Source organism: Rhincodon typus, chromosome 21 (assembly GCF_021869965.1).
Source record: "Rhincodon typus isolate 14 chromosome 21, sRhiTyp1.1, whole genome shotgun sequence".
NCBI classification, from domain to species: Eukaryota; Metazoa; Chordata; class Chondrichthyes; order Orectolobiformes; family Rhincodontidae; genus Rhincodon; species Rhincodon typus.
This window is the reverse complement of record NC_063352.1, coordinates 1,579,900-1,598,363: the sequence shown is the minus strand read 5'-3', so window position 1 is coordinate 1,598,363 and position 18,464 is coordinate 1,579,900. Positions and strand designations below refer to the sequence as shown.

The 18,464-nt window shown below is 41.8% G+C and overlaps 1 protein-coding gene across 1 annotated transcript in view; it reads right to left on the bottom strand.

Moving 5' to 3' along the window:
• smg1 (SMG1 nonsense mediated mRNA decay associated PI3K related kinase) overlaps positions 1-18,464 on the bottom strand; it is a 170,708-nt gene that overhangs the window by 121,541 nt on the left and 30,703 nt on the right. Inside the window, exon 2 of the mRNA XM_048609660.1 lies at positions 12,715-12,878. Coding sequence (XP_048465617.1) covers positions 12,715-12,878 — 164 coding nt within the window. The remainder of the gene's footprint in view (positions 1-12,714; positions 12,879-18,464) is intronic.

The window sequence follows — 18,464 nt, the reverse complement described above, 5'->3', positions numbered from 1 at the left end:
GACAGCACAGTACAGGCCCTTCAGCCCACGATATTGTGCCGACCTAGTATCCTAAGATCAATCTACCCTGCATACCCTACACTTTACTATCCTCCATGTGCCTATCCAAGAGTCGTTTAAAAGTCTCTAAAAGTATCTGACTCCACTACCACTGCCGGCAGCGCATTCCACACGCCCACCACTCTCTGTGTGAAGATAGTATTGCTGACAATACGGAGATTGAGTTGACAAATGTATCTACAGTTTTGCAGTTTACCAGAGTAGAGTGGTCTTTCCATAAATGAGATTTATTTTCACAGCTAGAAGTTAACTAGTTGAGGTAGAGAAACACAAGTCAAGCTTTACATTTTGAAGCACGAGTCTAAAAACCAAAACTTGAAAATTGAGAAGTAAACCTGAAAACAGATTCAAATCAATAATCCCGAGTTATTGAAAGAGGAAGAAAGTAAACTGGAAAGACATGATACCAACACAACATCCTCCTTGCCATTCAGCAGCCAACAAATGGCAACAGAAGATTGGATTGTCTAGATCAGGTAAGGTGGAAGTTACAAGATATTCTACCACTTGTAGGCAACAGCTATAACTGCAACTGAGCAGTTCTATTTTGGATACACTCTGCTCACCCCCTATCGAAGATGAGGCCAAAATTAAGGGCCACCGGATCCAAAACACCGACTGCTTTCTCTCGACAAATGTTGCCAGACCTGCTGAGTTTCTCTAACAATTTGTGTTTGTTTCAGATTTCCAGCGTATGCAGTTCTTGGTACGTATTACTGCCCTATAAATAGTCTCCCTTACCTCTCCCAACTGCAAAGCCATTTGCGAAAGGTTCGTCTTCTGCAATAGAAGCACATGAGACACTAGTAGAGGGGGGTGGAACCTGGAAAGTCACAAGCCTCAACAATACAACTGCAAGTGAGCGCATGGAGCCTCGCACTGTTTATTGCCAGACAACTCCAGTGTTATGACAGCGACAGAATCCCAGCAAGCTGGAGACAGCAGGGGGAAAATCAGGAGAATACAGAGTTCAAGGAGTTGAACTTGTTATCAAAGAGCTTGTCAACTAGCTTCAAGAGTTACTTCATGGAAGCAGCAAGTGCTTTATAACTGTCTCAAACTGACTCAAACTCTTTGCCTCGAAAAACTACTGATGAAATCAAGGAAGGTTCTCACATCAAGCTTGACAAAGTTTTCTGTAGTATTCCAAAGGAAAGGAGGCTTATTCTTCTTGGATAGTTAGTTCAATGACAGAGTTGGAAGAGATTCCAACCTGTGGAATGGAATGACTGGCAAAACAGAAATTGGAAATCTCAATTCCAATGGCATTCTTTTCCTAAAGAAATGTGAAGGACGCAGGCTCATCACAATCCCCTGCCAGAACAGTATGTTCAAGTACGAAAAGCCATGACAACACATTCCAAACAGTGCAAACCGATCGATTAAGTCACTGTCCATGTACAGAATCACAGAAGCTAATGACTACTGGACCAATTACTGACGTCATCATTCAATGAAGTCCATCAGACTGGCTCCCAAACAACATATGCAAAACAGAATTCCATTAAAGATCAACTCTGATAGATCCAATCAAAACAGACATCACTAGGTGGAAATTACAAATTCTAAGAGGAAAATTGGATGGAAATGAGAAATTCTAAGAGGAAAAAGTCACTGATAGGCGTAGTCTATAGGCCACCAAATAATAACATACATTGGGGCGGACAATAAACAAAGAAATAACTAATGCCTGTAAAAATGGTACGGCAATTATCATGGGGGATTTTAATCTACATGTAGATTGGTCGAACCAGCTCGGTCAGGGTAGCCTTGAGGAGTTTGTTGAGTGTATCCGTGATAGTTTTCTTGAACAGTATATAATGGAACCGATGAGGGAGCAAGCTATCCTAGATCTGGTCCTGTGTAATGAGACAGGAATAATTAATGACCGCATAGTTAGGGATCCTCTTGGAAGGAGTGATCACAGTATGGTTGAATTTAGAATACAGATGGAGAGTGTGAAGATAAAATCCAATACCAGGGTCCTGTGCTTGAACAAGAGGAACTACAATAGAATGAGGGAGGACTTGGCTAAAGTAGACTGGAAACAAAGATTTTATGGTGGGACAGTTGATGAGCAGTGGAGGACTTTCAAAGCAATTTTTCAAAGTGCTCAGCAAAAGTATATTCCAGTGAAAAGGAAGGACTGTAAGAAAAGGGGTAATCTGCCATGGGTGTCTAAAGAAATAAGGGAGGCTATCAAATTGATAGAGAAGGCATACAAAGTGGGCAAAAACAGCATGAAACTAGAAGATTGGGAAAACTTTAAAGGTCAACAGAAAGCCACAAGAACAGCTATAAAGAAAAGATAGAACACGAGAAAAAACTAGCACAGAATATAAAGACAGATAGCAAAAGTTTCTATAAATATATAAAACGAAAAAAAGAGTGGCTAAAGTAAACATCGGCCCTTTAGAGGATGAGAAGGGGAATTTAGTTATGGGATATGATGAAATGGCCGAGGCATTGAACAGGTATTTTGTATCGGTCTTCACAGTGGAGGACACTAATAACATGCCAGTAATTGACAAAGAGACAAAGGTAGGTGAGGACCTGGAAACAATCATTATTACGGAAGAGGTAGTGTTGGGCAAGCTAATGGAGCTAAGGATTGATAAGTCTCCTGGCCCTGATGGAATGCATCCCAGGGTACTAAAAGAGATGGCAGGAGAAATAGCAGGTGCATGAGCGGTAATTTTCCAAAATTCGCTGGACTCTGGGGCAGTCCCAGCAGATTGGAAAACAGCAAATGAGACGCCACTGTTTAAAGAGGGAAGTAGACAAAAGATGGGGAATTATAGACCGGTTAGCTTAACCTCTGTAGTGAGGAAGATGCTCGAGTCTATTATCAAGGAAGAAATAGCAAGGCATCTTGATAGAAATTGTCCCGTTGGGCAGATGCAGCATGGGTTCATGAAGGGCAGGTCATGCTTGACAAATCTTTTGGAATTCTATGAAGACATTACGAGCAAGGTGGACAATGGGGACCCTGTGGATGTGGTGTACCTAGATTTCCAAAAGGCCTTCAACAAGGTGCCGCACAAGAGGCTACTGCATAAGATAAGGATGCATGGCATTAAGGGTAAAGTATTATCATGGATAGAGGATTGGTTGACTAACAGGAAGCAAAGAGTGGGGATAAATGAGTGCTATTCTGGCTGGCAGTCAGTGACTAGTGGTGTGCCTCAGGGATCGATGTTGGGACCGCAATTATTTACAATTTATATAGATGATTTGGAGTTGGGGACCACGTGTAGGGTGTCAAAGTTTGCAGATGACACTAAGATGAGTGGCAGAGCAAAGTGTGCAGAGGACTGTGAAACTTTGCAGAGGAACATAGATACATTGAGTGAGTGGGCAAAGGTCTGGCACATGGAATACAATGTAAATAAATGTGAAGTCGTACACTTTGGTAGGAGTAATAGTAAAAAGGATTGTTACTTGAATGGTAAAATGTTGCAGCATGCTGCTATGCAGAGGGCCCTGGGTGTCCTTGTGCATGAATCACAGAAGGTGGGTCTGCAGGTACAACAAGTAATTAGGAAGGCAAATGGAATTTTGTCCTTCATTGCTAAAGGGATTGAGATTAAAAGCAGAGAGGTTATGTTGCAGCTGTAAAAGGTGCTGGTGAGGCCACACCTGGAGTACTGTGTGCAGTTTTGGTCTCCTTACTTGAGAAAGGATGTACTGGCACTGGAGGGGGTGCAAAGGAGGTTCACTAGGTTGATTCCGGAGTTGAGGGGGTTGGCTTATGAGGAGAGACTGAGTAGATTGGGATTATATTCATTGGAATTCAGAAGATTGAGGGGGGATCTTATAGAAACAAAATTATGAAGGGAATAGATAAGATAGATGTAGAGAGGATGTCTCCACTGGCAGGTGAAGCTAGGACAAGAGGGCATAGCCTCAAGATTAGAGGGAGCAAATTTAGGACTGAATTAAGAAGGAACTTCTTCACCCAGAGGGTTGTTAATCTATGGAATTCCTTGCCCAGTGAAGTAGTTGACGCTACTTCAGTAAAGATCAGCCATGATCTTACTGAATGGCGGAGCAGGCTCGAAGGGCCGGACGGCCTACTCCTGCTCCTAGTTCTTATGTCCTTATGTAACTCAGGGCATGGCTGGGAACAAGGGACTGGGATATTGTCATTACAGACGCGGCTCGGATGGACAGGACTGGCAGCTTAATGTTCCAGGGTATAGATGCTATTATTAAGTATAAAAAGGGGAGCAAGAGAGGAGAGGGAAGTGATGTTTTTGATCAAGAATGACACTACTGTACTTAGGGAGGATATTCCTGGGAATACACCCAGGGGAGTTATTTGGGTGGAACTGAGAAATCAGAAAGGGATGATCACCTTCGTGGGATTGCATATAGACCCCAAGTCAGTGGGAAATTGAGAAACAAATTTGTAAGAAGGTCTCAGTGAGACTAATAGGGTGGTTTTGGTAGGGGATTTTAATGTTCCAAACACAGACTGGGACTGCCATCGTGTTAAGGGCTTGGATTGAGAGGAATTTGTTCAGCATGCACAAGATGATTTGCCGATTCAATATGTGATGTACCTACTAGAAAAGGTGCAAAAAGGAAATAAGGCAGGCAGGTGACTGAGGTGTCAGTGGGGGAGCACTTTGGGGCCCGTGACCATAATTCTATTACCTTTAAAATAGTGATGGAAAAGATTAGATCTCATCTAAAGGTTAAAGTTCTAAATTGGAGGAAAGCCAATTTTGACGGTATTAGGCAAGAACTTTCAAAAGTTGACTGGGGGTGGACGTTCACAGGTAAGGGGACGGCTGGAAATTGGGAAGCATTCAAAAGTGAGATAACGAGAATCCGACAGACAATATGTGCCTGTTGGGGTGAAGGGCAAGGCTGGTAGCTATAGGGAACGCTGGATGACTAGAGAAATTGAGGTTTTGGTCAAGAAAAAGAAGGAAGCATATGTCAGGTACAGACAGCAGGAATCCAATGAATCCCTAGAAGACTATAAGACATTAGGATTATACACAAGAGGGAAATCAAAAGGGCAAAAAGAGGACATGGAATAGCTTTGGCAAATAGGGTTAAGGAGAACCTAAAGGGATTAGACAAAGACATTAAGCACAAAACGGTAACTAGGGAGAGAACAGGACCCCTTAAAGATCAGCAAGGCCACCTACATTTGGAACAGCAAGAGAAGAGGGAGATATTAAATGAGTATTTTGCATTTGTGTTTACTGTTAAGAAGGTCATAGAACAAAGAACGCGGGGAAATAAATAGCGACATCTTGAAAAGTGTCCATACTAAAGGGTGGTGGTGCTGGACATCTTAAAATCCCCAGGACCTGATCGGGTATACCCTAGAACACTGTGGGAAGCTCGGGAAGTGATTGCTGAGCCTCTTGCTGAGATACTTGTATCATCGAAAGCCACAGGTGAGGTGCCAGAAGACTGGAGGTTGGCGAACATTGTGCCACTTTTTAAGAAGTGCGGTAAGGAAAAGCCAGGGAACGTAAAACCGGTGAGCCTGACATCAGTGGTGGGCAAGTTACTGGAAGGAATCCTGAGGGACAGGATTTACATGTATTTGGATAGGCAAGGACTGATTAGGGATAGTCAACATGACTGCGCATGGAAAATTGCGTCTCACTAACTTGACTGAGTTTTTTGAAGAAGCAGCGAAGAGGATTAATGACAGAGCAGTGGACATGATCCATAGGGATTTCAGTAAAGCATTCGACAAGATTCCTCATGGTAGACTGGCTTGCAAGGTTAGATCACATGGAATACAGGGAGAACTAGCCACTTGGATACAGAACTGGCTCAAAGGTATAAGACAGACAGCGGTGGTACAGGGTTGTTTTTCAGACTGGAGGCCTGTGACCAGCGATGTGCCACAGGGATCAGTGCTGGGTCCACTGCTTTTCATCATTTATATAAATGATTTGAATGTGAATATAGGAGGTACGGTTAGTAAATTTGCAGATGACACCAAAATTGGAGGTGTAGTGGACAGCGAAGGTTATCTCAGAGAACAACAGGATCTTGATCAGATGGGCCAATGGTCCGAGGAGTGGCAGATGGAGTTTAATTTAGATAAATGTGAGGTGCTGCATTTTGGAAAGGCCAAATCAGGACAGGATTTATACACTTAATGGTAAGGTCCTGAGGAGTGTTACTGAACAAAGCGACCTTGGAGTGCAGGTTCATTGTGGAGTGGAGTCGCAGGTAGACAGGGCAGTGAAGGCAGCGTTTGGTACACTTGCCTTTATTGATCAGTGCATTGAGTATAGGAGTTGGGATGTCATGTTGTAGCTGTACAGGACCTGGGTTCAGCCACTATTGGAATACTGCGTGCTGTTCTGGTCTCCCTGCTATAGGAAGGATGTTGTGAAACTAGAAAGGGTTCAGAAAAGATTTACAAGGAGGTTGCCAGGTTCAGAGGGTTTGAGCTAAAAGGAGAGGCCAAATAGGCTGGGGCCATTTTCCTTGGACCATCCAAGGCTGAGGGGTAACGTTATAGAGGTTTATAAAATCATGAGGGGCATGGATAGGGTAAGTCGGCAAGGTGTTTTCCCCAGGGTGGGGGAGTCCAAAACTAGAGGGCACAGGTTTAAGGTGACAGGAGAAGGTTAGAAGGGATCCAAGGGGCAACTTTCTCACACAGCAGGTGGTGAGTGTATGGAATGAGCTGCCAGAGGAAGTGGGTAAGATTACAACATTTAAAAGGCGTCTGGATAGGTGTATGAATTAGGAATGATTTAGAGTAACATGGGCCAAATGCTGGCAAATGGGACTAGCTTTATACAGGATATCTGGTCGGCATGCTTAACATATGAGGAACGTTTGAGGACTCTGGGACTATACTTATTGGAGTTTAGAAGGATGGCGGGGGGGGGGGGATCTAATTGAAACTTACAGAATACTGAATGGCCTGGACACAGTGGATGTTGGGAAGATGTTCCCATTGGTAGGAGAGTCTAGGACCCGAGGGCACAGCCTTAGAGTAAAGGTAAGACCTTTTAGAATGGAGATAAGGAGAAACTTCTTCAGCCAAAGAGTGGTGAATCTATGGAATTCACTGCCACAGAAGGCTGTGGAGGCCAGGTCATTGAGTATACTTAAGACAGAGTTAGATAGGTTCTTGATTATCAAAGGGATCAAGGGTTATGGGGAGAAAGCAGGAAAATGGGGTTGAGGAACTTCTCAGCCATGATTGAATGGCAGAGCAGACTCGATGGGCTGAATGGCCTAATTTCTGCTCCTATGTCTTATGGACGAGTTGGACCGAAGGGTCTGTTTCTGTGCTGTATGGCTCTACGACTATCAGTAGATACCTTTCACAGAAAGCAGGCAGAGACATTTCAGCTGGAATCAGCTAGTGCAGCCTTCACCATTTGAACAGCCAGTGTTTGAAGATGGCAAGATAAAAACTGAAACAAATTCATGGTCTACCACACAGCCATAACTGCCACCTCAGTACCTGAATAAAACATGGACAATGTACAGGGGATGACTCAAAACACCAGAGTTGTACCATCAACCTGTCTGCGGAAGATCCTACACATCAACTGAAGGACACGTACACCATTAAATGTCCTCTTACAAGAGTCATCTTCCAAGAAGCAGCCATATAGGACTTGAAACATTAACTCTGCTTCCCTTTCCATAAATACACTCAGACTGGATTTTCTCCAGCACTTTATTTTTATCAAGGAATTGTTGAAGCTTGTTTTTCCACTTCTAAATGGAAGTCACATTCCAGTGAGACTAAATGGGATGAAAATCCTCCACTGCTTGTTAAACAAATTTGGATAGTATCAAGCTTCCAACATTCATCTACCCAATTCCTAAAAATTGCCCTGAGATTCTCCAGCACTAACACTTTGCGTATCCCAAAAAAGGACTTGAAATTAGTCCATTAACAATTCAGTGTCTCTGCTGAACAATATGGCTCAGAAACTCTGCAAGGCCAACACCAAACCTTTAGCCTTGCTTGTATGAATGGTGGGGTAGCTTCGGGAATTCAATTTTTTTTAAAAAAAGTATTCAAACTCCAACCTATTTCCCAGCTTCGAACAACGGAGATATGGTTTTTTAAAACAAAACTTCCAAACAAGTCAGCAGCAAAACAGCTGATCTTAAAAAATGCTGAGGCACTGAGCATTTTTCCTGAAAAGGAACCAAAGTTTGAATGTAACATTAGTCATGATCAGCACAACGGAATATTCACTGGCTTCACCTGTGAAATCATGCATTCTAATTGTACTTGTGCAGGTATATAGTTCTCTGCGTAACCCGAACATTTAAAGTAAATTGGGTACAAAACTCCGTACAAACAGATTGGATTTTAGAGAGTTATAAAACATAACATGTAGCAACCAGCAATAGTTACATGTTGTATAGATAGTCTGAATGACATATTACAATTCCTTTGTTCATTAACAGGATGAGGGCATCGCTGGCCAGACAGCATTTATTATCCATCCCTAATTGGCAAGTGGGCACTTCAAAGTCAACCACATTGCTGGGGGTCTGGAGCCACATGTAGGCCAGACCAGGTAAGGATGGTAGTTTGCTTCCCTAAACGACATTAGTGAACCAGGTAGGTTTTTCCAACCATCAACAGTGGATTCAGGGTCATCGTTAGATTCTTAATTCCAGATATTTTATTGAATTCAAATTCTACCATCTGCTGTGACGTGATTCGAACCCGGGTTCCCAGAACGTTATCTGGGTCTCTGGATTAACTGTTCAGCGATAATACCACCAAGCCATCGCCTCCCATTCTCTTTCTGTACACCAGTTTTTAAACTCCCAGCTGATGAGAGCTAAAACGAGACACTTGAACCCAGAATCCTGATGCCTTCCGATCATTTCCTGAAAGTAATCTGTTTTATTTGACCAATACCCAGTGGAAGGCAGTAAGGTCCATGATAAATACGTAGATCAGGGTCCAATAAGATTGCTAGGCCATGAGCTGCAATGTTGTTGGGAGGCATAATCAGGGATGTAGTGGAGATATATTATGAAACAGAGATGATATAATAAAAGCAACCTGGGCTGTGTGATTTATGACTTTTGGTGATTTTGGCTTTGATTGTTTTTCTGTCACAGTCTAGAAAATACAGAAGGTACACTCTAATTTTGAAATGTACATAAGTTCTAGTACTGTGATTTTTATTTTGGATAATGAAATAAATTGCAGTTAAATTATTGCTACAATACAAGATTCTGTTTAACTTATTGCAGTCTTATCCAATTTTGAAAGTGTATTGTGACATTTATTAGTTCTGATCCTTCCCCACATCTGATCTCCTCTTGGTTCACTTTTATTCATATTTTAGCACAGCCCAATGAACTGCGGTTACATTCCCAGTGCTTTTATATCAGCTTTTTATGTAATACTAACCTAGTCCCATACCTGACATAAGGCAGGCTCTTACGGCACACTGTCCATTGCTCATTCTCTGCCTTTAGAGCAGAATTTCTGCTGTCATTCCCACTTTTACTCTTTCTGACCTCCTTTCTACAGGGAGAGAGAGAAAGGGGCAGAGTTTAAAAGCCCCAAGCAATTTCTTCAAACAATTATGACTAAGGATAATTAGATTTTAAAAATACAAACAAATGCCACATTACACTGCACATTTGGGATCATCACCATGCTGACAGTCATCACGCTAGTTTAGTATGGCATCTGCAGTCCTTCAGGCTAGCACTTACAGTCTGTCTCCCTCAATGTGGTGGTTTTACATCACCATTCCTTTATACCTGCTAATGTAAGCTGTGTTGACACAATGCTTGTATTGTTCCAGTTGTTCACCTCCACATTTAGTTACCATTGCACTTTCAGGAAACTAAGCACAACCACTGTAGTGGCTTTAAGTTAAATGTGCAAAACCAAGCATGTCCAATGGGATTAGCAATTTTTAGCTGTTAAACAGATGAAGTCAATTCTGAATATTAAACAAAATAATGAAGCTGAAAGTGATGAGACGACAGAAAGCAATATTCAGTATAGTGCATTTGTAAATCCATCATAAACTGGTACTTAAAGTGATACGAAAAATTTAGCCTAGCTATGCATACAATGAACATTTGTACTCTACACTGGCAAGGCAAATTGTACTGCAAATCTCTACTACTCAAAGTTACGTAAATGAAGTTATTACTGATTTAACTAGATGAAATGAGTGTTAAATGTGAAGAATCCTTAGATCATGGAGGTAAACCGACGCTACCTCTATTTCCAGCCCAAGAAGCAAAGACTGCAAACATCCTTCCATACACCAATACAGATCAGAGAAAAAGCACTCAAAACAGTAGCTGATAATAACACCAGAAATAACGCATGTAATATCACAAACCCTGAAACTTCAACACAGTCCACATCCAAAGCAAATGTGATAACATTCATTTAATTACGGACAAGTAATCATTTCCCATGTTGATATTCAAATCTCTCCCTGCTCCCCAAAACTAACGCGATACTTTTAGTCCGAGGTCACAAAACAAAGCCAAAAGGACATTTTCTAATAATGTGCACTGGAGTAGCAAACTAGGTGTTGGCCAATATCATACTGGGTCAATTCTGCAGGAACTTTAAATATCAGCCTATTTATTACTCATCACGAACTGACTGCTGGCCTGTGTGAACTTGCTATTAACAGATGCGTCTGCTCTGATAGACTGAAACTACCATTTCAAAGGGCTGCAATGTTGGTGTTCCACAAAGAAAGAGTCATGACTGGCCAAAGATGAAGTATCTCTGTACTCAGTTGGAATCTTCAAGCTGCGAAGAGCAGCGAGTGTGTGCTGCTGAGCCAGAACACACTCCTATAAAAGTGCTAGCCTGCTCATGTGGTCCAGTGGCAGTGTCCCTACCTCTGGGCCAGGAGGTCCAGGTTCTAGTCCCATCTGCCCTGTCATAATATGCCTAAACAGGATGATTAAAAATATCCAACAGAGAGATGCAGGTCAATTGGCAACAGATGATTAAGAGAATTGATCATTATGATGGCTGACAAGAAAACGCAGCAAGCGTCCAAGGAGGGCAAGAAGAAACTCAAGATACTGTCAGTGAAGAACAGCAAGAGGCGGTGGTCGTCCAGCAAAGAAAGTTACTCCATCTACAAAGTGATGAACCCTGCATCTCCTTCAAGGCCAAGAGCATTATGAACTTGTTCGTTAACGATATTTTTGAGTGTGTTGTGGGGGAAGCTTCCTGCCTGGCCCATTACAACAAGCACAGCACCATCAGCTCCCAGAGATCCAGACCACAGTGCACCTGCTGCTGCCTGGGGAGTTGGCCAAGCATGTCATGTTGGACGGCACAAAAGGTGGTAACCAAGTGAAAGACCACTTTGTACTGAAACTACAAATAAACACAATGAAATACTATGAAACAAAATTTGGCACAGGCCACATTAGAATACATTAGAACTGATGACCAGAGGCTTAGTCAATAAGGACAGATCAAGCGAGAATTTCACAAATGAAAGAGACAGGCAGAGGTACAAGCAACGAATTCCAGAGCTTCCAGCTGAGGCAGCTGCAGGCACAGCCACCAATGAGGAAACAATTACAGTGCTGAACAAACCACAACTGGACAGTGCCGGGGTGGGGGGAAATGGGCGGGCAGGCAACTTGTTCACATCGTAGTTTAAAGAAAAGCTGTCACCCTTAACTGCTCTGATCTAAAAGACTCCAGTCTCTCAACAAATAGTGATGCTTACTTCCGTCTGAAATGACCAAGTCTCTCAGTTGGCACAATATTTTCCCCAGATGGACAATAATCATTTGAGGCCTGTATCCCAATTTTTTTTTAAATAGATGAATAAACCTTAGGACTTGTAACGTCAGTGTTAACAGTAGTATTGCTGAAATGTGAAATTAGGAAAAAAAAAAGTTAAATAAATTCTATTCATAATACTAAGAATGGGAACTTTGACACAAAACTAGCCACACTCTGTCCTAGCACGAACACTTTTTTGAAAAGTGAACATGGAAAACGCGCAAGAACCATAAAGCGACAGCCGAGCTGGTTTTAAGAAATGCTTCCAATTATACGACACCTTTCTTAATCGCAGAACATCCCAAAGCACTTTACGCCAATGAATAACCTTTGAAGCATGTCACGACTGTAATGTAGCAATTTGTACATCGCAAGTTTCCACAATCAACAAGGCAACAGCAACCAGCTAACCACTTTGTTGGTGGTGATTTACGGACACCATATTCCCATGCACTTCTTTTAGGTAATGCCACTAGCTCTTATATATTCTCTCGGGGGTATTTAGAGTTTTGATTTAACATCTCATCAGAAAGGCAGCACCCCCTCTGGAATTTGGCCTCGATTGTAATTCTCAAGTTCTGGGGTAGGCCTTGGACCACAACTTTGACTCAGGTGAATACCACCAACTGATCACAGCTGCCGCTATCAAATATAATGCAGTGTTTCCACATTCAGAACCCTAATGAGTCCCAAATAATTAATCTATTTATTCATGACAGAGCAAAGTATATGTTCACTCACTAAGTATCATGGTGTGTCGGGAATAAAACTGTCAATCCAAATCTACACTAGAAGCAAATAATGCATCATTAAGGAGTTCGATTTTCAATGTCAGGAAATTAGAGTTGAAAATAGTTGAGGCTTTAAGCATGTCTTACCCCCTTCTTCATTCTGAAATCCAGCAAGGATCCGAATATCATCGTGTCTATACCGAGACACACTGGCAGAACTGGTAGAATGCAATCCGTAGGAGGCAGAATTGCCCCGATCCCTGGCCAAAGGATACTTTAAACTGTCTTGGTCAGCTGTTGCACTGTCAATCCTAAAAAGTGAGACATTATACACTGAAGTAAAAATATAATGGTAGCACAGAGTTAAATATTTAACATACAATCAAGAGGCATGAATTCAAATCACTGTGATAAACATGGCATAGAGGTTTACAACATAAAATACTGTACCTGTGAAAGCAAGATTGCTCTAAAATCACAATTGTTGGTTTCATTAACAGCCCTCACTGAAGGGACCACACTGCCTTATTGTCTGGCATGAAAGTTCTGCAGTTCCAAACTCTCTATTTGAACTGTATTGTTGCATAAGACATGCCACGTTCTGCCTGCTCTGGGGCCATTGATTTGCATTTTGCTCCACTCTAAAAGCACAAATTGTTGACTTGCAAGATTTGGTCAATTCCAGGACTAAAGTGCTTAAAACATCCCAACCTCGAAGTCATTCTGCCAAATGTCTCCCCTAAGGTGCACTTTTGAAGACTGCATCAATAAAGCTCAAACTAATTTTATAATTTCCTCAAGAATTCATTGCATATAATCTTTGAAAGAATTCTGTTCCTCTGGTGCTCATAGGAAAAGAATTCATCCAAGAAAGACTAAGCAGTTGTTAGCCATTTTGAAAATCAGAGTATATTAGTAGAGACAAGATAGACAAGTACGTGGGTGCTCTAATTTCCCTTCTCCAATAGACAGCTTGAAACGCCCACCCTAGCAGTGGGAGAAACCAAACTGCACCATCTTGATTTATAGAATAGCAACTTTTGTCCACAGCCCTCAGTGCAACCCACAGGATGGCACCTGGTCTCAGGTAGGACACAAAAAATGTTTTAAGGAAACCCTAAAGGCCTGTGAAAGGAGGTCAAATTGACATTGGTAGGAGAGGAATTTGTGGCTGCACCTCATCTACCAAACTAAGAGTCAGAAATTGACCAGGTAAACTCTGGTGTGCAGAAGCAACAAAAGCAAAAGGAAAGAGAGAAAGAGCCCGTCTCAAGAACATCCCATTCTTCACAGCAAATCTTGACCTCTCTGCCCAAAGATCGGTGGCTCCAGGACTGGCCTGCTGAGTCAGCAGATTGCCAACCATGAAACTGGCAGACATTGAGTGAGGGACAACAACACCGGCAGCTTTAGAAAAACTATTACTATTCTCTCCTCAGTTGTGAGGAGCCTATCAATCATATGACCTCAATTGAAGCCATAAACTATCAACAGCGAGAAGCAATCAACTCAAAACTTTCAAAATTCTTTCGGCAACCATCTTGGTTTTCATGAAGTCGAGAAATTTGATGCTGGAAATAAAATTAGCTAAATAAGGTTTCTGTACATACTTGCACCGTAGAATTGTGTATAAATATTGTGACAATAGTTACTGCCTACAAATATAGGACTTGATTCAGAGGTTTTCTATATCCATTGTTGCAGCTTCACAGATTACCTATACAGCCCAGAATTATTTTGTAATCAACTGAAAAAGCTCGTGTCCATCATATGCAACCGACGCTTTATGCTGGTGCACACAATTCCTCCTCCACAGGTGAGAAAGTATTGAAGACTCAACTATAAACCCAGGGAAATATTAGAGTCTGTTATTTATTTGAGAGATAAACATATAATGTAATGTAAAGCAGGAGGTGGTTTGCTGAAAGGAGAAGGAACGAGGAAAGGTATGTCTGGTGATCTTCATTTCAGTAGAGTTATGAAAAACAGTAAGTTGAAGGGGAGAAAAATTCTTCAGGAGTTATGGCAGCAACTAGCGAACGACATGCCTCAACATATTAATTCTTTTATAATAAAAGAAATAATTACAGATGCTGGAAATCAAACAAAAATGGTAGTTGCTAGTTCTGAAGAGTCACCAGACCCGAAATAGTAACTGTTTTTTTCCTACACAGATGTTGCCAGACCTGCTGAGCTTTTCCAGAAACTTTGTTTTTGTTCCTGAATCACAGCATCAGCAGTTTGTTCGGTTTCTGTATACTCATTCCAGTCCTCGTCTCTGTGTACTAAAGTATTGGTTCTCCAATCCCCGCTCACACATTCTCCTCCAATTGAGTCTGCTCTTCAAGAGCTACAAGGTGACCAAAGGAGGAAGAGGCATTAGTGGCTTAACGGCAAGAGGCCCCACAAGGTACAAGGAAACGTTGGTGTAACAAACTTTACCTTGGAGAATTTAGCAACCTAACACCACCACTCTTGTATAAACGATTTTCCAGGTTCACTGCGTCTCCATGCTCTTTACATTCCCTCCGAGATTTTGTTAGCTGCAAAGTCTACTTCCATAACCTAGAACGACTGAATATCCTGGTGCTCTAAGGAAAATGAACTTCCAATTCACATTAAATGCCATCTGCCTGACTCCGAATCGTGTGGCACTGAGAATCTAAATGGTTTGAACTTTTTCCTTGAAAGACATTTCAATATAAATCATCAATCCTGAGGACGACTGATGAGAGAATTATGAAACACGCTAACTACCAACTCAACAGTGCTTGCAGCAACATGGTAAGTTGAACAGGCAGCAAACAGTGACTTGCACCTGTAATATTGGGAGATCAAAACAGAACATTCATTTCAGCTGTACCTATTTGTAAACAGTTTCTGATCCACCTTATATAATTATCGATCAATGAGCATATTAAAATATTACATTCGCTCATTTCCTGTTGTTGTTTTGTTAAAACCTTCAACTTCCTGTGCAAGTCACTGTTTTAACTATAAATTGATCATGCTGTAATTAACTGTTAGACTGCTCGGTGGCTTTGTAACAATAAAAATCATCGCAGAGCTTCCGGGAAGGATTTGTGTCTCCAGTTACCATGTGGTTTTTTCCTCCAGATAAATTGTGTTTTCAAGTCAATTGCTTCCTTTCAATAATGCTGTTTAATTTGCTTATTGCACACCCATTTAATAGACTTTTAATCTCAACTCTGTTCTTCTTCCTTAAAATTCAACAGTTATTTCTTACTTCTCTTACACCTATCGCTAGTTTTTGCTCATTTTGTTTCTCCAAAATCAGAAATCCCTGCAACAGTAAAGTTAACATCTAACAAAGAATCGACAATAAATGTTTATAGAATACCTTGAATGTGACAAACCTCCCAAAGCCTTCAGCTGATGCATTATTAATCAAAGTGTCACAGAACTGCAATAGAAGATATTAGATCAAATGACCAAAAGCCTGATCCAAGAGGTAGGCATCAAGTCTCAAGCAAGTGGGGTGAGGTGGAGAAGAGAGGGGTGGAGGGCAGGAGAGAGAAGGGAGCTGGAGAGAAGGGATGACTGATGGAACGATGACTGGGAATGGCCAAGAGCCCTGAATTAGAGGGGGGCAGATATTTCACCCCAGGGCCATGGAATTTGAGGTGGTTATAAAGAAATAGAAAGTGCAAGGCCATGTAAGTATTGTAAAACTAGCGTGAGAATTTTAAACTCAAGACATTGCTTGTCCAGTAGCCAATTTACATGAGTGAACACAAGAGTGGTAGGGAAGCAGGTCTTGCTACAAGACAAGACACAGTTCACAGGCTCAAAAACAAAGTTGCTGGAAAAGCTCAGCAGGTTTGGCAGCATCTGTGAAGGAAAAAACAGAGTTAATGTTTCGGGTCCGGTGGCCCTTCCTCAGAACAGTCCATAGGCTTTCAGATAACATCAAGTTTACAGAGGGTAGAAAGTTAAAACCTTGCCAGCAGTGTACTGAAATAGTCAAGTCTAGAGGTAAACAAGGCACGGATATAGGGTTCAGCAGATCAGTCAAATTGGGAAGTTGAGCAATGTTAACAAAGTCAGAAGTCCTTCTTCAGGTGTTAGGACTGAGACTCCGGAAGCTTAGGTTTTCAAATAAACCTGTTGGACTATAACCTCGTGTCGTGCGATTTCTGACCTTGCTCACCCCGGTCCAACACTGGCACCTCCACAATGTTAATAAAGTGAATACAGGCGGTTTTACAAAAGGATGAGTACGACGTCAGAAGCTCATCTAAGGATCATACGTAAACCAAGCTTGTGGAGAGACAGGCTTATCAGATCGTCAGGCAGAGGGATGGTGTTGGTAGTTACAGAATGGAATTTGGAGCTGTGATTGAAAACAATGACTTCAATGCTCCCAAAATTTAATTGGAGGAAATTTCTGTGCATCCTTTACCAGACATCAGATAAGCATCCTGATATTCTCAGCAATCCATTGTTGCTGAGATACAAGTCTGGCTGAATTTCAACATCCAATCCTGGCACCCCACATAGTTTTGTGATGGTCCTGCCATGCATCAGATCCATCCAGCCCACGTTATGAATGCTGCATTGTGCAGTCTGGGCAGCTCTCACCACACATCCTCCTTGGTCAAATCACCATAAGCAGCAAACCTGTAACTGCACAGGCCCACTAATGTGCAGGATGCACCTTTTTTGGTTCCCTGTTCACAGCTATCTTTTACTCAGCTATACACAGCACGCAACCTACTCTGGGCCCACCCCCACACCCATGATCACCCACCCGAGTCAACAATATCACCTAGAACTGCAATGTGAGATGTTCAATATCCATCTCACCGAGCAACTTCCCAATGCTAGCTACCTCAACAAGATACCCTACATGTTCAAATCATTGAGAAAAATCTAAATACACACATGGGAAAGGAAAAAGCATAAAAGAAAATCACAAAAAATAAGTACCCACATGGAAGGTTTCATTACAAAGCTCAGATTTCTCTTCCCTTGGTGACCCAGATTATTTTGTGTTATTGCAAACAAATGGAACACAATTAATTGCCTACAGTTGCTGGCTGTTTCTTCAGAAACAATTCAAAAACACACACACGTGCATCTGATGCGCTTTCCAAACACTTAAGCAACATGAAACTGCTTTCTTGCAACGGTGAGCTCAGAGTACTGATAGAATAGTGCACATTTCCTGTAAACTTCCTGTCAAGTTTTAACCCAACTACTGCCTCACCTTGAGTAACATGGTAGACCCTCTAATATTCTAAGGACAGTATGGTTAGTATACAAATACACATTGTAATAAACATTAAAAAGTCTTTCAATACAGCAAGTAGAAACCTGTAAACTGTGAGTGACCTGAATCAGAAAATTAAACACCATTCTTATCTACAGCCCATGGAGTATTTAAGCAAACTGCACGAGGGCAAAATTCAGAATAAACCGAACGTCATGACTTTAGAAAAGACTCAGCTTTGTCTGAATTGCAAGGGGGACACAATTTGGATTTCAAGGTGTTGACAAAACTCTAAGAAATACCATAGAAAATTGACTAAACCATTAGAAGTGATAACAGCAAACCCAGTCCTATTGACTCTGCAGAATCCTCATTACAAACATATGGGCGCCTGTTACAGAAATGGAAGCTGTCCCAGAGACTAGTCCAAGCGAAAGCCTGATACAGTCATTGTCAGGAAGATATGATTTCAAGAGAATGTCCCAGACACCAACATCCCTGGGGCCTGTCTTACCCCACTGGCAGGATATACTAGAGGTGCTGGCACCCTGGTATACAATAGGGAGGGAGTTCCCTAGGATTCAACGTTGGACCAGACTAGGCCCGAAACGTCAGCCTCTCTGCTCCTATGATGCTGCTTGGCCTGCTGTGTTCATCCAGCCCT